This window comes from Mytilus trossulus, chromosome 1, assembly GCF_036588685.1.
Source record: "Mytilus trossulus isolate FHL-02 chromosome 1, PNRI_Mtr1.1.1.hap1, whole genome shotgun sequence".
Lineage (NCBI taxonomy): Eukaryota > Metazoa > Mollusca > Bivalvia > Mytilida > Mytilidae > Mytilus > Mytilus trossulus.
Genome location: NC_086373.1, coordinates 87,847,468 through 87,869,894, shown reverse-complemented (window position 1 = coordinate 87,869,894; position 22,427 = coordinate 87,847,468). Strand labels below are relative to the sequence as shown.

At 32.2% G+C, this 22,427-nt stretch overlaps 1 protein-coding gene across 2 annotated transcripts; it reads right to left on the bottom strand.

The window, feature by feature from the left end:
* Window positions 1-6,384: 6,384 nt before the first annotated feature.
* Window positions 6,385-21,066, bottom strand: LOC134688388 (uncharacterized). Of its 2 annotated transcripts, none has more exons than XM_063549090.1 (10): window positions 21,015-21,066; window positions 18,197-19,054; window positions 17,796-17,907; window positions 15,602-15,670; window positions 12,987-13,031; window positions 10,759-10,813; window positions 9,828-9,962; window positions 8,075-8,128; window positions 7,429-7,482; window positions 6,385-6,513 (listed from the first exon to the last, which is right to left on the bottom strand). In XM_063549090.1, exons 2-10 carry the CDS (start codon window positions 18,829-18,831, stop codon window positions 6,434-6,436), a joined length of 1,239 nt encoding a protein of 412 aa, XP_063405160.1. In that variant the 5' UTR covers window positions 18,832-19,054; window positions 21,015-21,066; the 3' UTR covers window positions 6,385-6,433. The 2 variants fall into 2 exon arrangements, with proteins under 2 accessions (XP_063405160.1, XP_063405152.1); XM_063549082.1 differs by having other exon boundaries at window positions 20,902-21,029.
* Window positions 21,067-22,427: the final 1,361 nt, after the last annotated feature.

The window sequence follows — 22,427 nt, the reverse complement described above, 5'->3', positions numbered from 1 at the left end:
TTTTTTAGAACTGACATCATTTGAATGTTATTTACATTTTTATACATAAATGGAATACATTACAAAAGTTTTATCTTGTGTTTCAGAAAATGTTGATACTTCTGTTTGCATCAGATTAAAAAATTAATAAACATTTTTATTTTAGTGAACCTACTTGTCATTTGAACTGAAAATTATTTCAGTTGGGTGATATACATACATGTGAATTTTAAAAAATCGTCTAAAAGAAATAATCCACAATGCTATGGAACCATAAATTATAAATTTTGTACTTTGCGAAACCATAGGCATATTTTGTAAATAGTGAACAAAAAAGGTAGAGCATAATAGTACTACACTGAGATGAATCAGTGATCAATATGATGGAGTTTCTTATTGACAACATATTTGTTGAATTTGAGGATAGAGCAGAGACGCGCACTACGCGGTTCCAATAGGAATTCCGACAATGTTAATTTTTTTCATCTCAATTCATGAGATACAATTTTAATTTTGAAATTATCCATTTTCCAAACCTTAGTAGCTATGTATCAACTTCACCTGTATATGGAATATACGTTTCCCCCCAATTCATTCAGTAGACGATTCAAGACGACTAGCAGCAGCCTGCTACCCAAGACTTTGTAAATAGTCACCAGTGTCTGGTCAGAAGGATTAAGTTATAACACAATGTTTGACTGCTATTATGTCAGTTTGATTTGTTCACACATCCCTGTCAAATTGAATTTATACGACTACCATACAAGTGAGAGGTTTAGCTAGCTATAAAACCATCTTTAATCCACCTTGTTTTACATACTAAAACGACTGTACCAAGTCAGGTATATGACAGTTGTTATTCGTTGGTTTGGTATGTTTGATTTGCCATTTCCTTAGGGTCTTTTTGTTTAGAATTTTCCTCGGAGTTCGCCATTTTTATTATTTTACATTTTTGTTTTGTATTCTACATGAAAGTATCCTATGTGGAGCAGGATCTCCTAACCTAATCGAACACATGAGAACATCCATAGTTTTCAGTTACTGTGGGGTTCGTGTTGCTGTCTTTGGTTTCTGTACTGTTAAATGCCAGTTTGTCTTTTTCTTTTTTAGCCATGGAGTTAATTTTCAGCAAGTTTGAATATCATGTGACAGTGTCAGTGGTGGATCCAGCCATTTAAAAAAAAGGGGGGGGGGGTCCAAACCCAGGACAAAGGGGGTTCCATTCAAATGCATTGATCGGCCCCGAAAAAAGGGGGGTCCAACCCCGGACCCTGGATCCGCCAATGATCACATATATCAAATCTGAAGAATATGAAGCAAATAATAGTAAGACCTTTACTAGAATACAGTGGCAGTGAACGTGAACATTCTAACAATAGCTACAGTACAGGTAACCACAGTTAACAGCTTCAGTGCACATCGTGCAGTGTTTTTTTTTGTAAATATGCATGCACAGACTGTAAAATGTTACAGTAAGGGAGCTACCATTTGATTTTTATGGGGGGCTAGGATGAAATTTGAAAAAAATAGGCAGGACAGGAGTAAAAAACAAGAGGCTCTCAAGAGCCTGAATCGCTCACCTTATTTTTTTTGGTTAAATCTCTCATCAATGATTATTTTGGCTTTTCAATTTATTTAAATGTTCTTTGAATCGTCCTATTTTCTTTAAAAGCAAAAAAAAAATCATTTTCTCCTATGTTCTATTTTAGCCATAGGAGCTATGTTTCTGACATACAAGGAAATGAAATATAAAATTTATACTAGATACTCTGAAAATCATTTAGCCTAAGTTTGGCTGAAATTGATACAGCAGTTTCAAAGGAGATTTTTTTTTAAAGTAAGTCAACATGATGAACAAATTGTGAAAAAAGTCTTTAAAGGGCAATAACTTCTTATGGGGTCAATTGACAATTTTGGTCAAATTGACTTATTTGTAGATCTTACTTTGCTTAACATTTTTGCTTTTAACAGTTTATCTGTATCTATAATAATATTCAAGATAATAACCAAAAACTTCAAAATTTCTTTAAAATCATCAATTCAGGGGCATTATACCTGAAAAATCAGTTACCCAATTCGGCTGAAAATTTCAGGACAGGTAGACCTTGACCTAATAAATACTTTAACTTCTTGTCTTATTTGCTCTAAATGCTGGAGTTTTTGAGATATAAGCCAAAAACTGCATTTTACCCTGTGTTCTATTTTTAGCCATGACGGCCATGTTTTTTGACGAAATAAAAAATAAAGCACAAACTTTATTTTATACAACCTACTGATCATTCAGTTGAAGTTTGGTTGAATTTGGTTGAGTAGTTTTAGAGGAGAAGATTTTTTTAAAGTTAGCAAATATGATGAACAAATTGTGAAAAATTGTCATTAAAGGACAATAACCCCTTAAGGGAGATCGCTTCTCAGTTTCAAAGTGATTAACTTTTCAAAACACTAGTTTATATTGATAAGGAATTAAAAAAGGAATCCAAAAAGCAAAAAAAATATATAGGTCACCGTGCTTGTTTTCGAGATATGAGCCATTGAAATTTTGGAGGGAAAATATTCTCTCTTGACTTTTCATAGCTTTATCATTGACAAGTTAAAGTTCTCAAAAACTGTTAAAAAGTAATTAAAATTTTATAAGACTTTTACAGATGGCTTATCATTATACATGTTAAAGAATTTCAAAAAGAAAAATGGGGGTCACCGGGCAAACTTTTATAAGGCATTTAAATGGATAAAATCAGAGGATTCCGAAAATCTGACAAAAGCTCCAAAATATGACAAGCCAGCTTCCTTAAGGGGTCAATTGACAATTTTGGTCATATTAACTTATTTGTAGATCTTGCTTTGCTGATCATTTTTGCTGTTTTACAGTTTATCTTTATCTATAATAATATTCAAGATAATGACCAAAAACTGCAAAATTTCCTTAAAATAACCAATTTAGGGCAGCAACCCAACAATGGGTTGTTTGATTCATCTGAAAATTTCAGGGCTGATAGATATTGAGCTAATGAACATTTTTACCCCATCTCAGATTTGCTCTAAATGCTTACGTTTTTGAGATATAAGCCAAAAACTGCATTTGCCCCCGATGTTCTATTTTAAGTAACAGCGGCCATGTTTTTTGACGGATCAAAAATCGAAGCACACACTTTGTACAGGATAATCTAAGGAACAATCATCTTAAGTTTCATTCAAATCCATTAAGTAGTTTCAGAGGAGAAGATGTTTGAAAAATTGTTAACGACGACAGACGACGACGACGGACGCCAAGTGATGAGAAAAGCTCACATGGCCTTTTAGGCCAGGTGAGCTAAAAAAGGCAGGATGAGACACTTGCAAAAAAAAAAGTCAGGATGACAATTTATGTAAAAAAGTCAGGATAAACTAAAAAAAAAGCAGGACCGGATAGATTGAAAAATAAAAAGGCAGGACAGAGATTACAACTAAAAAAAATGCAGAACAAAATTTTTGACTTTTGTCCCCTACGAAACTTCTTCTAAACGTACATATTTTTGCAATTTTAAATGTTTCCAATAGACATTCCAGTTTGTTTACTTTAAATACTAGACAAATATCATTTTTTTCTGAATTGGAAAACCATTTTTATCGATAAAGATTAGACAGTACTTCACACATGAAGGTTCAACTCATGTTATGTAGTGGACATTTTGATGCGTTTCGTACACAGGCACTTGTCTTATACCTTAATATATGTTATATTAAGGTATATAGGAATATTTTATTTAGAGACAAGTGCCTGTGGTTTCGTAGTGGACAAAACCGTTTCGTAGTGGACAAAAAGTTTCATAGTTGACATCAACCCTATTATATGTTAATAAAAACATAATAAAAATTACATGAAACTAACCCTTGTTATTTTTTTTGCACGAATATAATTAAATAAAGATTACTGAAAAAAAGACTGCATGGTAGTGGTAGTGTCCACTACGAAACGTTTTTCTCCCATACTTGTTTCGTAGGGGACCGTTTCGTAAGGGACGTATTCGCATGTTTTATTTTTTTCCAACAATCCATATATTGCAATAGTAACAAGACTGATTGTATTCATCAAAACATTTATTAAGCTGTACACTGATATTTTTTTCATAATTTTAAAACCAGATACTGAAGGAGATTTGACCTGTTTCGTAGTGGACATAATCAAAAATATGGTATCACTCTGGTCCATTTCATGTGCTCAATTTTTCTTACCAACAATTTAATTGCCGTTATAAAAGCATCACTTCTTTTGTAAGACCCTAATGTTTATATCTCTTGCAAACACAAATTACATTGATCTTATAAAACTGTTTATTTGCAAATTTTAATGACTTCGTTTCATAGTAGACATTTTGTTAGGGACACACCTTCTGAAATTAAAACACCTATATTGAAAGCTGTTTATATTAAAATATCTTGGCTCTGAACATACTTTTGAATTATTAAAGAACTTATGAAAAGTAAAAAAAAACAATTATTTCTTCATTTTTTTACGATATTTTAGAGTATGAATGTTGAAAAGCGGTCTAGGGACATGCCATTTTGGTTGTTTTGGACCATGCAGGGGTCAATATTTTGGTTGTTTTGGACCATGCAGGGGTCAATATCTTATCAATCCCTCTAAAAACAAGAGTGCACACACTGAAATGTCTCGCCTTCTTTACTAATCATTGATATTATGTTGATAGTCCTAATTATAAAGCTTTATTACAACTGTCACATAAACTTAACATAAACCAAGAAAAATAAACATTGCCCTTTGTACCATTAAAATTAGGTCAAGGTCAGATGAACCATGCCAGGTAGGCATGTACAGCTAACAATTCTTCCATACAACAAATAAAATTCACTTATTGCTTATAGTTTAAGAAAAACAGACGAAAACACAAAAGCTTAACACTGAGCAATGAACCGTAAAAAATGAGGTCAAGGTCAAATAAAACCTGTGCGACTGACATGTAGATCATGAAATATTTTTATACACCAAATATAGTTGATCTATTGCATATAGTATTAGAAAAAAAGGCCAAAACTCAAAAACTTAACTTTGACCACTGAACAATGAAAATGAGGTCAAGGTCATATAACACCTGCCAGGTAGACAAGTATACCTTACAACCATTCCATACACAAAATATAGAAGACCTATTGCATACAGTATAAGAAAAACAGACCAAAACACAAAAACTTAACTATAACCACTGAACCATGAAAATGAGGTCAAGGTCAGATGACAACTGCCAGTTGGACATGTACGCCTTACAATGCTTCCATACATCGAATATACTAGAACTATTGCTTATAGTATCTCAGATATGGACTTAACCACCAAAACTTAACCTTGTTCACTGATCCATGAAATGAGGTCGAGGTCAAGTGAAAACTGTCTGACAGGCAAAAGTACCTTGCAAGGTACGCACATACCAAATATAGTTATCCTTTTACTTATAGTAAGAGAGAATTTAACATTACAAAAAATCTTAACTTTTTTTTCAAGTAGTCACTGAACCATGAAAATGATGTCAAGGACATTGGACATGTGACTGACAGAAACTTCATAACATGAAGCATCCATATACAAAGTATGAAGCATCCAGGTCTCCCACCTTCTAAAATATAAAGCTTTTAAGAAGTGAGCTAACACCGCCGCATCACTATCCCTATGTCGAGCTTTCTGCAACAAAAGTCGCAGGCTCGACAATAAACTGTTTCTTTGCTTAAAAATGTTAAATCTGATTCAATGTACTGACTGCAAAAAAAAAATTACTTTCAAAGATCAAACACATTTTTTTTTAAAGTAGCTGGGACAAGAAAATACGTTTTTATTGAAAAAACGCCCTTAAAAGTGTTTGATATGAAGAGAGTGTATGTGGTTGTTTTGATTGCAATGGAAATAAGGTCTTGATGATCCTTTAACTTTATAAGCATTAAATATAAAAGGAAAAGATCTTATTCCCTCATCTTGCAGGCTTATACTTGGAAAAAGCATTTGAAACAAAAAGATGGGTGTCATGATGTATTCTGGTCAGTGTGTCCTTTTGTTTGTATGTTGGTTTGTTTGTTCCCTATCAGATTTAAGTTTTTGTCAATGTAGTTTATGATGAAATTGTGGTTACATCAACTTGACACTTGTAATACAAGTTCATCCTGTCAAATTTTGAAAATATGTTTTTTTGTGTTTTTTTTTAAGTGTACATGGAATAATGTGTAGGTGTCAGTAAATGTGACTTGTAGAGAGATTCTTCTTTGTACTTGATTTTGCAGTCTGGCACTTATGCTTTTAAGCATTTATTTTATTCTTTTTGTCTTTACTTGTTGGGTATCATCTAATTTTAGGAAAACATAAACTTTGACCCGAACAGGTACTAGCAGTAGCTAAAAAACACATGTGTAAATCAACAGACATTAAAATTTGATAATCTTTAATAATCTATCATGTGTTTTTAATAAAGATTTAATCACGTTCTTTTTTAATTTTCTTTTTCAATTCCTTCTTTAACTTCTTTTCCACTGACTTCCCTAACATATCACCATCTGAAAAAGATAAGATTAAAGAATTGTAGTTGAATTAACACAGAGACTTAATTATTTCCTGTTAAGGATTAACATAACATTAAGAAAGGAAGCACATGGAATAAAACATAACTGATTTTCGAATTATAGCTTTACCATGTAGACTAAATGTCTATGAATTTTAAAAGAAGGATATAAATGGTTTTTATCTTGAAAGGTCAATGTAAATGACACCAGTATCAGGTAAGCATAAAAGATTGATTGATTGTTGGTGTTCCACTTTAAAGCACCACTTTTAGGCTACTTTGTGGAGGCCACTTTTTATTGGTGAAGAAGCCTGAGTGTCTTGAGAAAACTACCATCCTTGGAGAGGAAAACTGAAAACCTAGTCAATAAAGATTGGAGTCAAGTGCACCTGCACAAGCAGGATTCAAACTCACAACCTCAGTGTTGACTGGCTAGTAATGACAGTAGAACTACATGGACCACTCGGCCACCACAAACCCAAGTATGATAGACCATTTGCTTATACCATAGTATAAAAGAACGGTTATATCTACTAATGCTGAGTTCACACGTAATTCGAATTAGTTTTATTCACATTCGAAACGTTTTATGTCGTAACGTCAATTCTAATTTGAATTACAATGCGCATCAAATTTGCTTTACTTTCCAAACGACTTCAACTTTTAATTTGTATTAAGGAAAACATTTTCTAATGCGAATTGACTAATTCCAATTAAAAAAGAAGAGTGTGTGAACGTGATTAGCGAATTCAATTCACATTCAATTCGAATTAAATGTCTGTGTGAACGAAGCATAAATCCTTCATATTGGATACCCTATAACTAGACCTGTGGGAAAACATTTCAAACTTATGCATGTTTTCTGATCTGTGTTTCATTAAGACAACAACAAAATAAAACTACTATATACCTGAGTAGTCCTCATCATGGCGATGTTTCTTTTTATGTGACTTTGATGATGAATCTAAAAAGAAAGAAATTACCGATGCAGTATTAGTCAGTTTTAACTGAATATGCATATACCATACAGTATGTCATATAGAAAGCCTTGTGTCAATGTTTTTGGTCAATTTAAACAGGTTTATAAAGAAATACTTGAAGGTCATTATTTGGATTTTCTATTTTATTTACTGTATTCATAAGTATTTGCAAGGTACCAATTAAAGTGGATTTGTGAGTCAAAAGTTTAAGTGTTCAAGGACGTACAAATTTCCCATAGGACTACAAACGATGGACACAAAGGAGTATGAAAAAACAATTGGAGTTTGTTACATATTTGGTTTATTTCTACTTAATAGGGTGAATAGCATAAAAAATACATAAAATCAAGGACAAAAGGGTGGGTGGGTTTCAACTATATGTCCCCATTCAAATGCATTGATCATCCAAACAAAAGGGGGGGTTTCCAACCTTCAGAACCCTTGCTTGATCCGCCACTGTTCATGGTAAACATTGCAATGGTTGGTGGTTATTAAAGTGAACACTTCTTACTACCTTCAGTTTCTACCTCAGTATTAATGTCAAGGTAACTACAAAAGATGTTTTAAAAAACATACTAGATCTATTTCCGTCATGGTCATGTTTTCTTTTGCCTAGCTTTAATGGCTCTCCTGAAATCATAAAAAAATATTTTTATAGAATAGATGACTTTATATAACTATTCTAAATAATTTCATGGATCATACGTTTATCACTCACTGTTTATCCACATTGATTTAATATTTATTACTTCACTTTTACTTTATATTAAAAACTAATCATCTTTATAAAATTTTCTCAAGTTTTTATTTTCAGAAATCTTTACATAAAAAGTCGGCGTTTTACGTTTCTGCATATTAGCATTACTTTTCCGCGAAAAAAAAAAACCTTTCCGGAATTATTTTTTTATGTTTCCGCAAATAAATATCTTACTTTTCTGGAAAAAAAGTAACTATTCCGGAAAAAATTAATTATTACTTTTCCACAAATAATTAAGGAATACCTATTGATCGAAAGCAAAGCTATAATAAAAAATAAATATGTATTAAGTTAAAGGTCATCACAACATGTAAGTAAAATACATCATTAAAATGTATGAAAACGTATGTTCAATAATATCTTGATATGAGTTCGCAAGTCAGTTCTGGCAGAATATTTTTAGCCAACACATCGTACAATGTCCATAGTAGCACATTCACCTTTTAAAAATTTGGTATTTTGTTCAGGAAGGAAGTCTATCTTCTCCTTTTCATATTTCCCAACGGGTGCTTTTACAGTTAGAGTTCGCATCTTTATGTAAGATGTAGTCTTCAGTTTCAATAACATATCCACAAAGACAAATATGGTAAGATGACTAGCGTAAAACTGATTGTTCAGGTGGGCACGAAAAGACTCTAAACCATTCAGTGTTCTATTTTCCATGGGGTCAGGGGTGATGCCCAAATGGTTAGTGGAAATCTCAATTGCCATCTATATAAAATTCCAGTATATAATCGGCAGACCTCATGCATTTATCTTCAGATGGAACATCGGCAATTAATTCAACAAAGCATTCTTCAATCATGTCAGTTGGCAAGTAAGCCAAACCAAAGATTTCTCAATGAAGTTTAACTCATCCTTACCTGTGTGAGTAGTTATATCTAGTAAATTGTAGCTATACTGAGATCAGAACATTTTCTTTATTAAAAATAAAAAATAAATAATTTATCATGTATGTACATTCAAATCTTTATAATTTACCAGGTAAATTTGCGGAAAAGTAGTAAATACAAATTGCATAACCGTATATTTTAAATTTGCAGAAACGTAGTATTGGGACTTTGAAAAATTAGCTGAAATGCGATACGCCCTAAAAAGCAAATAAAATAAAAAATCTCTATCAAATGTTCCCATTCCTACATGTTTAATTAGGAATATGAAATAATACAATCTAACCTCAATAGGCAAAGGGACATGACAAAACTATAAGAGTTACCCACCGTTTAAACCATAGAATGTCATTATAGAGTTATAATATATTTTTTCCAATTTTTAAGTTGAAACTTGTATTGTTAAGGTTGGAGGTGAGTAAGAACGACATAAAAGAAACATGAGATGTTAACAAAGACTAGAATGGTCACACAGGACAACCCTTATGTTTTAGACTTAGAATCAACCAAGTTCTACTCATCACAGTCAATATTGAAACAATGAGAGAGACTGACAAGTCACCTTAAATAATCATGAGAACCCAACCAAGGTTGGCACAATAAAGGTCTAGGAACACAATAAAGTTCAACTGTCTTTAACCCCTTCACCTACAAATCAAAACTTGTAATTGTGAATATTAACCTGATCCAAACGGTTCAAATCTAGGTATAAGACCTTCAGGTATTTTATGGACTATTGGTTCTGGAATCTTTATTGGAGGGAGGTCTGGAATCTCTAAAGACTGCATCACATGTATCTGGCCTTTGAACTTTGGTCCTAAAAAAATACAATTCAGATTAAATAAGAAGTTCTAATTGTTTTCACATTATTTGTAGGAGATAAATAAACTTAGTTGTCCTGTAAGATTTTATTCAGTCTTACAATATATAGCATACTCATATGAAGCTTGATGTCAAATTTTAGAAGGCTCTGTTTTGTAGTTCAAAAGAATGCAACCAAAATAATATGGAATTTTTTGTTTTCTGGTCTGTGCGTCTATTCATCCCGCTTCAGGTTAAAGTTTTTGGTCAAGGTAGTTTTTGATGAAGTTGAAGTCCAATCAACTTTAAACTTAATACACATGTTCCCAATGATATGACCTTTCTAATCTTAATGCCAAATTAAAGTTTTGACCCCAATTTCACTGTCAACTGAACATAGAAAATGAAAGTGCGAAGTTCAGGTTTAAGTTTTTGGTCTAGGTAGTTTTTGATAAAGTTGAAGTCCAATCAACTTGAAACTTTAATAGTACACATGTTCTCTATGATATGATCTTTTTAATTTAAATGCCAAATTATTGTTTTGACTCCAATTATAAGGTACCCTGAACATAGAATATGATAGGGCGAGTGGGGCATCCGTGTACTATGGACACATGAGGTATTCAATGTCAAAGCAGTTACTTATGTTAAGTAAACTATTTTTACTTAATAAACCCAGAGAGCCTACACTTTGATTTGCAATATCATAAATCTTAGTGTTTTGTCCTAATACATATATTTCTAAATCAGAAATCAAACAGAAATAAAAGAGTTAATTCTTTCCTTTTCAAATTACAGTATAATCGACATACCTAGTACAAAAGAGGACTTTTCTCTACTTGGAAAAATTGGAGCAAATGTTGACATCTGGAATAAACATATAAGAACCTTCAGTGAAAAAGCTAACATCATTGATAAAAGGGGAGATTGTAGAATTTTCTTTAAAAAAATTATATGTTGTTGGTATGTGAATTTTTGTTCTAATGAAATAATATCATGGGGTCACAAGCTTTGTTTTTATGGTATATATCATTCAAACTATTGTTCAAAGTGAAAAAATATCCCAAAACTTCAAAATAACTGTAATGTCATCAAGTTACAGGCTGTAAACATTGATTTTTTTTACATTGATTTTTTTTTACATTTGCACAACCAATTAGAATTATTAGATAATAGATTGGTGAATAACATAAAAAGTAAGTCAGTGACCCATGATAAATTCACATCATTAAAACGGGAATTCATCTTCCAACATTATGAGGGCGCAGCCCAAATTGAAATAACTTTTAAGGGTTGACAATTTTTTTTGTTATTCATCATTTCTAAAGGGCCACAATTGTTTTATTATACCGAACTTACAGTGGAAGCAGGGGCACATCCAACCATTTAAAAAAGGGGGGTTCCCAACCCAGGACAAAGGGGGGGGTTCCAACAGTATATGTCCCCATTCAAATGCATTGATCAGCCAACCCCTGGAACCCCCCCTGGATCCGCCAATGGGGAGGGCCTTTTGAATCATTGAAAAAGCAATGAGATATCTTACATTAGACAAAGTAAACTTTAGACTTTAGTAACATACACAAGTTGAAGTTTGAAAACACATTTGTGTCTTAATTACTCTTACAAATTGTACAACAAAGGTAGAATGTTTTTGTTAAGTATTAATGACTGTAAAAAGGACAGTTTATAAGAGATATGTCCAAAACCTTCTTTTTTTTGGTCTCTAAATGGTCTTCCTGTAACATCAACATTGCCATTTTGTTTATTTACGTCTGTGACATCATTTTTATGGGAGATAATTCTTGTACAAGTCAAGCAACTCAAAAGGTTATTGGTCGGTGAATAATAGGATTATTTACCACTGGTGTAAATTTTTAGGGTTATTCACCACTGGTGTAAAATTTAAGGGTTATTCATCTATTCTTACAATTAAATGAAAATTAACTAAATAATTCCATGTCACGTGATAACGTTTTACCCAATAGAACTGTTTGAAATATATGCAAGGTATAATATCAGTAATATTCAGACAACATAAGAGATAAATGCACTAAATTTTTTCAGTTAATAGTTCAAGGAGTGAAAGATGTATGGAAAATTATACTAAAATCTTCGACATAGCTCATTGCCTGTTCCTTAACCTTAAATGCAGAAACTTTGAATCCCTGTAACAATACAACTATCTTATACACTAGCTTATGGACATTTGAAGTTGTTTATTTTTATACGATGCTTTTTCAGTTTGGAGATTATCAAAAATTGAAAATCAAAATCAAAATATCATTAGTATTAAAGAACATACATCCATGTTGCACATATGGGGCCCGAGAACACAGTAATTTCGTAGTGCATTTCTTTCAGACAATAAATTAAAATTAAAAAAATCGCACCTGCTCTTTCTCATAGATATTTTTACTGTGTAGTGTACTACCAGTGAGACAAATAATATCAAAATTATAGAAACTTCTATCAGCTCTAACTCAAAATATTGACAATTCTGTGTTAAGGGGGTGTAAAATTCAGTTTGACAGCTTCAGACGTGATAAAATTTGACCTTTTTGAACTGGACCAAATCACTACCTAACATAAAGATTCAGCACCCATTTTTTTTAACATGTAATTACATCCCCCTCCTTAATATTTCATGCATTTAATATCAAGAAATAAATTGGGAAAGTGTATCACATAAAACATGCAAGTCATACACTGTTTACACTATGGACTATACTTGTAGACAACAAAAACCAAAGGACGATAACTGTGTCCTTGGACCATATGGCCTGCTGACACCGTTACATTTCAATGTGCAATCCTCACAATCTAGATTTAAACTATTATTTGGCATTTTTAACATAATAATCATGTGTAAAAAGTAGTTGTGACCAAAACATCATGCTAAATGACCTTGAACTTAAAGTTTCCCCTGATCTTAGGATGGACAATCTCATGTACAGAGGCTGAGATAGGAAAATTAATATTCCCCTCTACTCAAGGCAGGCCTAATTTAAATGTTGCCTGATAAAAACTTTGCACTAATTACCTCATTTGTAGTATCTTCTGTTACATCCACTTCATATAATTCATCCTGAAATAAAAAAAATTGTAAAGAATACCATTATAAACCTGTTTTTTACAAGCTATAGATATGTTCTTATTTCTATCAAGTGATATAATGGGGAAATATTAAAGAATCTTTTTTTTTTAAAACTGAAAGCTCAAAACAAAATATTCTGTACTCTTTATCTATAAACATGTCAAGATGAAAATATGCTTAGGTAATGATGAAATGGTATCAAAACATTTATACACCTTTAAGAATCTTACAAGTTAAATAGCACAGTCATTTTTCAAAACTCTTTAGATAAGACAAAAACATCCCCAGCAGCCAAGCCAAATCAGTAAAATAATGAGATATTTTTTTGTGATAGTATTCTGAAGGGGTATAAATTGATATCATTTGAGGATGAGCAGAATTGTATTTCAGAAATGAAAGATCACATAGATCTATTTATTTGTCAGTTTATGATTGTGAGAACTAATCTATGGTAGAGAGGAAGTCAATTTAGAAGCTCTTTTTTCATTGCTGTCAACTTTAAATATGTGTACATGTTATCCCGAAACCAGATGCTCCGCAGGGCGTAGCTTTATACGACCGCAGAGGTTGAACCCTGAACGGTTGGGGCAAGTATGGACACAACATTCAAGCTGGATTCAGCTCTAAATTTGGATTGTGATTAAATAGGTGACACAGGATAGGTTTCGGACACAGAATGAATGTATTCAAATAAACTTAAAATTTTTGTTTTCTATTAGAGCAATTCACTATGCTGTTGAATATTAATCCTCTCAAAAAAATGTTTGAAGAAATTTTCTTTTTATTTATGAAATTTCAAATGAGAAAAATTGAACCCAATTTTTTAATCACATCCCCCTTTCCCTTATTCCAAAACTAATTTCAATTAAAATATTCTAATGGAGTTTGCAACAATTACTACTCATTTAAATACATCATAAAATATTAAGATGTAAAAAAACTGCTTGTTATCACTGAACGGTAAAGATTATTTAAATTTATCAGTTGGTAGTAAAAAGTGAATATACATTGTATATTGTATATATAACAAAGATTTAAGTTGATTCTGGACAAAGAAAGATAACTCCAATTAAAAAAAATTCTTGCAGATATTTCTTGCTTACTATACTGGACAAAGAAAGATAACTCTTAATTAAAAAAAAAATTGCTATTTCACAATATTGTGAAATTAGATATTTATTGCCATTGCACAATACTGTGCAATTGAAAAGACTTGCTATTGCACAATACTTAATATAATAATTTTAGATCCTGATTTGGACCAACTTGAAAACTGGGCCCATAATCAAAAATCTAAGTACATGTTTAGATTCAGAATATCAAAGAGGCCCAAGAATTTAATTTTTGTTAAAATCAAATTTAGTTTTATTTTGGACCCTTTGCACTTTAATTTAGACCAATTTTAAAACTGGACCATAAATTAAGAATCTACATACACAGTTAGATTTGGCATATATCATAGAACCCCAATTATTCAATTTTTGATGAAATCAAACAATGTTTAATTTTGGACCTCGATTTGGGCCAACTTGAAAACTGGGCCAATAATCAAAAATCTAAGTACATTTTTAGATTCAGCATATCAAAGAACCCCAAGGTTTCAATTTTTGTTAAAATCAAACTAAGTTTAATTTTGGACCCTTTGGACCTTAATGTAGACCAATTTGAAAACGGGACCAAAAATTAAGAATCTACATACACAGTTAGATTCGGCATATTAAAGAACCCCAATTATTCAATTTTGATGAAATCAAACAAAGTTTAATTTTGGACCCTTTGGGCCCCTTTTTCCTTAACTGTTAAGACCAAAACTCCCAAAATCAATACCAACCTTCCTTTTATAGTCATAAACCTTGTGTTTAAATTTCATAGATTTCTATTTACTTATTCTAACGCTATGGTGCGAAAACCAAGAAAAATGCTTATTTGGGTCCCTTTTTGGCCCCTAATTCCTAAACTCTCCCAAAATCAATAATAACCTTCCTTTTGTGGTCATAAACATTGTGTTTAAATTTCATTGTTTTCTATTCACTTTAACTAAAGTTATTGTGCGAAAACCAAGAATAATGCTTATTTGGGCCCTTTTTTGGCCCCTAATTCCTAAACTGTTGAAACCAAAACTCCCAAAATCAATCCCAATCTTTCTTTTGTGGTCATAAACCTTGTGTCAAAATTTCATAGATTTCTATTAACTTAAACTTAAGTTATAGTGCGAAAACCAAGAAAATGCTTATTTGGGCCCTTTTTGGCCCCTAATTGCTAAAATGTTGGGACCAAAACTCCCAAAATCAATACCAGCCTTCCTTTTATGGTCATAAACCTTGTGTTAAGATTTCTATTCACTTTTACTAAAGTTAGAGTGCGAAAACTAAAAGTATTCGGACGACGACGACGACGACGACGCCAACGTGATAGCAATATACGACGAAAATTTTTTCAAAATTTGCGGTCGTATAAAAAAACCTGTGCTTTAGTCTTCTTTGTTTCTTCTTTACATATTTTTTTTCTGTATATATTCACCATTTCTTTAGAAAGTTTGTCTGATGTTACATTGTACTTACATCTTTAGAACTGAACTCTGTACATCCATTTAAATCTATGTCCATACCATTCAGATTTTGAATATCAAACTGAAAAATAAAAATGTCCAAAATGAACATGCAACATAAATTGCCTAAAAAAATATATTGAACTCCAAGGTAAATTTGAAATGGGAAAGTCCATAAAACTTCACAAAATCATATGTTTTCCATGCAGATCAAGTATAGAAGACGTGATTGTAGTACCATCGGACTTATATTTAAGTCAAATGAAGTAAATCGGTTCTTATACAAATTACATAATTGTAGTACCATCAGACTTATATTTAAGTCAAATGAAGTAAATCGGTTTTTATACAAGTTAAATTATTTTCCAGGTTTATTATTTGAAGATTGTAGTTATGTTTAATCGCCATATTAAGTTGGGATCGACAGGTCGACAGGTCGATAGGTCGACAGGTTGACAGGTTAACTTGTCGACTCGCTGACTATTTTTACTGAGTACTCAACTTCCCCCTACACAACATCCTGACTTAATGACAAATAATCTATGGATAACATGAAACATCTGCTGACCTGTCGACCTGTCGTCCTGCTGACCTGTCGACCTGCTGACCTGTCGACTTGCTGACTATTTAACTGAGTACCAAACCTTCCCTTTACACAACATCCTGACTTAATGACTAATAATCTATGGATAACATGAAACATCTTCTGACCTGTTGTCCAGCTGACCTGTCGACCTGCTGACCTGTCAACTTGCTGACCTGTCGACCTGCTGACCTATCGACCTGTTGACCTGTAAACTTGCTGACTATTTAATTGAGTATCCAACCTCATGCTAGTCCCTATCCACATTGACATATTAACAGCTGTTATGTTAACCCCCCAAAACACCGACCCACAAGAACATATTTAATGTTTCAGCGAATGAATATTTCGATTATTGCTGGAACTAGGCCTTCAGATTGTTGCGCGCCTAAACATATTTAAAGTATTGGCGTATGGATATTTCAAATATTGCCGGAACTACTTAAACGTATTCTATACTTGGGCCTGTCTTAGTAAAGACATTTGCCAAACATACAATTGTTAATTTGATCTTATGTTTTTTGCAAAAAATATACATGAAGCTACTAGGTCTTACTTGATGACTTGAAACAATTTTTACATGATACTTGAATACTTATAATATCAAATATAATTTTATATCTCTTCTGAGCACATTAAAAATGAAAAGAAATAATAAGTTTGTATAGCATGGTGCTACACAATTATAAATTGTTTGGTTGATATTTTCATTTGATCTTATCACAGGTTAGGAAAAATATGCAACTTATAACTTGATTTTAAGGCAGTTATAACCTTTATAAGCCAACCATGTTAAAGATATAACTAATTTTAGGACATACATTTACAGGTGCCTTAATAAGCCATAGGTCATAAGCCAACCATGTTAGATATAACTATAATTTTAGGACATACATTTACAGGTGCCTTAATAAGCCCTAGCTCATAAGCCAACCATGTTAGATATAACTATAATTTTAGGACATACATTTACAGGTGCCTTAATAAGCCATAGGTCATAAGCCAACCATGTTAGATATAACTATAATTTTAGGACATACATTTACAGGTGCCTTAATAAGCCCTAGCTCATAAGCCAACCATGTTAGATATAACTATAATTTTAGGACATACATTTACAGGTGCCTTAATAAGCCCTAGCTCATAAGCCAACCATGTTAGATATAACTATAATTTTAGGACATAAATTTACAGGTGCCTTAATAAGCCCTAGCTCATAAGCCAACCATGTTAGATATAACTATAATTTTAGGACATACATTTACAGGTGCCTTAATAAGCCCTAGCTCATAAGCCAACCATGTTAGATATAACTATAATTTTAGGACATACATTTACAGGTGCCTTAATAAGCCCTAGCTCATAAGCCAACCATGTTAGATATAACTATAATTTTAGGACATACATTTACAGGTGCCTTAATAAGCCCTAGCTCATAAGCCAACCATGTTAGATATAACTATAATTTTAGGACATACATTTACAGGTGCCTTAATAAGCCCTAGCTCATAAGCCAACCATGTTAGATATAACTATAATTTTAGGACATAAATTTACAGGTGCCTTAATAAGCCATAGTTCATAAGCCAATCATGTTAGATATAACTAAAATTTTAGGACATACATTTACAGGTGCCTTAATAAGCCATAGGTCCTTGTGTCTGAGATCTTCTTTGCACACATCTTTACTGGCTTCCGAAAGTTTAAATGGTTCATATCCTTCTGGTAGGTTGTATCTAAAAGATATAGGTGAAACTTTTTAAAATTTGTTTTGAGTTATTAGATATAGGAAGATGTGGTGTGAGTGCCAAATGAGACAACTCTTTATCCAAATAAAAATTTCTAAAAGGAAACCCTTTCTAAATATTTCTTTTTCCATTAACTTTTTAAAATAATCTAAAAAGAAAAATTATTAATAATATTTTGCCCTAGAGTAAAATGTATTTTATTCAAAGGCATACTTGACCTAAAATCATAACTTCTCTTGCATCTTTATTTCTATGGAAGAATAAAATCATGTATTACCTCAAGTTTAAACGTTGCTCCCGTTGGTCTGATACATCTTCCTGCTCACTTTCTATGTCCCCCATTGTGTGAGATTTTCTTTTTTTCTTCTGAATCCCTGAAGATCCTTTTAACTGACTACCAGATGTAGAAGTACTAAGTAGTGATTGAGACATCATTGATTCTTCATCACCAGAATTTTCATCTGAACTATCTGCTGTTGTCTTTGCCTCAACTACTCGAATCTTTCTTTTTTTCTTTGGTGAAGCTATACTAAAATCTGACATTTCATCCATACTGGATTTAGTATGCTGTTGAGCTATACTGTGAATTTCTCTCTCTACACTTTGATCAGAATCAGAAATGTCATGTTCTAACCCATGTTTGGAAGAGCCTAAAGATGTATCAGAACCACTAGAACTTGTAGGTGATTTTGAACGATTTGACCTTTTTTCAATATTTCTCTCATGTTGTAATGAAATCTTCTTATTTTTAATTGAACTGTTTTTTGAAGGACTTTTAGATTCAACAGTTTTTTGCTGTTTCTTTGTATTTTTTGCTGAAGATTTATCTTTTTCTGTTTCTGCAGATGATATGTCCAATAACTTCCGCCTTGATGATTTTTTAGCATGACTGTCACTTGTTCCAGAAACCATGATGCTTACTTAGATAAGAGATTTAATAAATATTTTCTACCAATTTTTCAAACTATGATCAATTTGCCTCAAAAAGTTCCACTCTCATCTCTCAACATAAGTAACATTGTATATCCATGTACATGTAAATAATTTGGTCTATGTATACTGTCTAAGAAACTTCACAATATATTTCAACTCGTAACTCTCTAGAGTACAGCAAATTCCTCTAACATACATGTATCTACAAAATAAATAAGAATTATTTAATTTAGTGTCATATTATAAATATCCCAACTGAACTGACAGCTACTACATGCATATACTAAAATGAACAGGTAACCAACCATAATAGTTGAAAAGGAAGATAAATGTATCATTAATAAGAGTATGGAAAATATTTTATCACAACAGGATTTGTTAAAATGTCTTAGTTCCATTTTTGTTCTTTATTAAAATAATAAAAGCAGCCTATGATTAAGGGCTGGACCGTTAGCATGGTTCGGATCATAAGAAAAACTGTTTCAGAAGATTGTAAATTTATTAACTAATTTCAAATAATTGTATTTTCTTTGTTGCTTTGCAAAGTATCAAAGTGCCATCTGTTGTACTGCTGAAATGACCTGCCTCCTTAGAAAATAAAATTGAGAATAGGAATTGGGAATGTGTCAAAGAGACAACAACTCGACCATAGAGCAGACAACAGCAGAAGGTCACCAACAGGTCTTCAATGCATCGAGATATTCCCGCACCTGGAGGCGTCTTTCAGCTGGCCCCTAAACAAATATATATTAGTTGAGTGATAATGAACGCCGTACTAAACTCAAAATTGTACACAAGAGACTAAACGTTAAAATAATGCAAGACTAACAAAGGCCAGAGGTTCCTGACTTTGGACAGGCGCAAAAATGTGGCGGGATAAAACTGAAAAAAACAACATGTGTTTTGAATTTCTATCATTATTTTTTACTTTATTTAAATTACTGATTCTTTATCAATTTACAATAATGAAAGACCATTAAATATGGTTGGTTCCTGCTCATAGTCACACGTAATGGCAGAAGAATTTCAAAATTTCCACTAATTCACCATGTTCACCAGGTTTTCCTTCAAACACTGGATTCACCTCTGCATTTATTTATATTACATTTATTTAATATTATATATGTTGGGCAAATTTCTTTCTGTGATTAAAAATAAAAGATATATTCGATTTCTATTCATGTATATAAATTTTTCATAAATATGTTTAACACATGCATTTTGGTATACTTGTACCATTTTGATAAGTTTTTAGTGTATACAAATGCACTAAAACGACTAAATTTTGTATGTTGTTTCAAAATGTGAAAAACTTATTGACAGAAAATATGCATTGTCTGAGATTTAGTACAATTTAAAGAATCTAAAATAGGTGAGAATCAATAAGCTTACAATACAGAAACAGATCTAGATAATTCTACACATACATGACATTATATTATAACTTCAGATACAATTTATAAACTAGATACCCTAAGGAACATTCAGTTAAAGTTTGGAAGTATTTGGCCTAGTAGTTTCAGAGGAGAAGATTCTTGAAATAGTTTACGACGACAGAGGACGACTACGACAGACGACGGACGCCAAGTGATGGTATAAGCTCACATGGCTATGCCAGGTGAGCTAAAAAAGTGCACGGCAAAATCCTGGTAAGTTTTTATTTTTCTAAAACGTAAAACATACTTAAAATACATTTATCTAGGGCATGCTATGCTTGAAATTATTTACAGATGAGCAGGTTTGTCTGTACTCAGAGTAAATTTTGAGGTGAAAATACGGCCATTTTAGCCATAGGGTCCACATGAACCTTAAACATGTTAGCGGGATCTTCTCTGTACAATTTTGTACATAACTAAATAGTTTTAATAATAGGCCACGTATGCACCAGTTATTAATCATCTTTATTCAGATGGAAAACTTAAAGAAGAAGGGAAGATTGTACAGCTACTGAGCTAGTCTGGTATTGTCAAGAATTCACTTTAAAAATATCATTTCTTCAATTCTTGTCGGGAAAAATTGGAGGAGGTGGTCAATAAACCAGAAGCTTACTAAAAATTCCAGATTGTTGCATCTTATAAATTTAATTGTGTGTTCTTTACATCTACAATCTAGGTCAATCTTATAATGTTATGAGGTTCATGATGTTATTGTCGAATACCCACATGTGCAAAATAGCCTGGTTTCTGTTTTTTCAAGTAAATTCGAACGGAACCAGTCAACACCTAAAATAAATATTCAATCCCGTATAGATAATTTGTTTTTCACACGTATGAATGAAGGTAGTACAGTTTAGGTCCAATATAGTTCATATTCCGGGTTCCGGGTTCCCCTTAAAATAACGAAAAATTTATTCTGATATGAACAAATGTACAGTTCATTAGCATAATTCCGTCATGTCGCTACCCGGTGACTGTAAGGAGTCACTAAGTTGTAAATTAAAATCATGATGTCAAATGTTTTCTTGTCTATTGTTTGAATATATCATATATTTTTCTTTCGTCTTTACATAATGATTTTTTCTTTAGACCGTAGTGCTTTCTTTTTTATTCAACTTCTAAGTTTACACATGTGCCCCCCCCCCCCCCCCCCCCCCGGTAAATCCGCCACTGATTATCATGAAATCATGTGTTGTTACATTACAGAAAAGACATATATACACACATGTGTCTGATAAAAGGGATCGAAGTTATATAAAAAAAAAAAATTTTTGATAATGAGTATCATTAGTTTTATTTGTTTGATAATAAAAAAACAAACCTCAGCGGCATAACTTATTTATGCAGCAATGTGTGGTTATACGTGACATACTTTTTAAGATGTCACACTTCAAGGCAGATGCTTTCTCAGGGAAGACATAACTAAGGTAAGATACATTTCAATAGACAGTCATGATTTCAAATAGTGAAATATTCTCATCGACAGAATTTCATATAATAGTTCGCCTTTAGCAGTCAGGGCAGTCAGTCAAGTGGTTCAATTTTGTCAAGTGATAAGCAAGTCAAACTTATATATTGATGAATTATTGCAAATGATTATTCTTCTCCTTTAGGTTTCTAGCGATCCTTCAATTATTGAAGATTATTCGCCGGGCGTCGACTATAAAATTTATAATTTACACTAATTTAGCAACAAAAAATCAAAAATAACAAAATCATAAAATCAACATAACGTATATGTATGATTTGAAAAAATAAATTGTGATAAAACTATATACATTTGATAACAGAATAGTTAGGGATAGAATATGGGGATGAGAGCAGATTCTGAGATCATACTCTTGAACCCCTCTTCTGTACTGCATGATACTATTTGTTGTGGCAGATGATTCCAATTTATAACTGTTCGTGGATAAAATGAATATTTATAACTGTCTTTAGATGTTGTATTTGCCTAAATGAGTGTGGATTGCTATGTCTGGTTCTATTGTCAAGTGGGATCAAAAGATTATGTGTAGGAACTGCAACAATTTCCTGAATAATTTTGTAAAAGAAAACAAGTCTGTATCGTAAACGCCTAATTTCGAGTGGGTACCAATTTAGGTCTGTCATCATTTCAGTAACTGAGCTGGTGTTATG

What these genes read in the sequence shown, in the direction of transcription:
- LOC134688388 (XM_063549090.1), bottom strand. Translation starts at nt 18,831, where the DNA reads ATGGTTTCTGGAACAAGTGACAGTCATGCTAAAAAATCATCAAGGCGG. An exon ending in GAGCAACGTTTAAACTTGAG is followed by an intron (nt 17,908 to 18,196) that starts GTAATACATGAT and finishes TATATCTTTTAG; the next exon opens with ATACAACCTACCAGAAGGAT. An exon ending in ATTTGAACCGTTTGGATCAG is followed by an intron (nt 8,129 to 9,827) that starts GTTAATATTCAC and finishes TTATGATTTCAG; the next exon opens with GAGAGCCATTAAAGCTAGGC.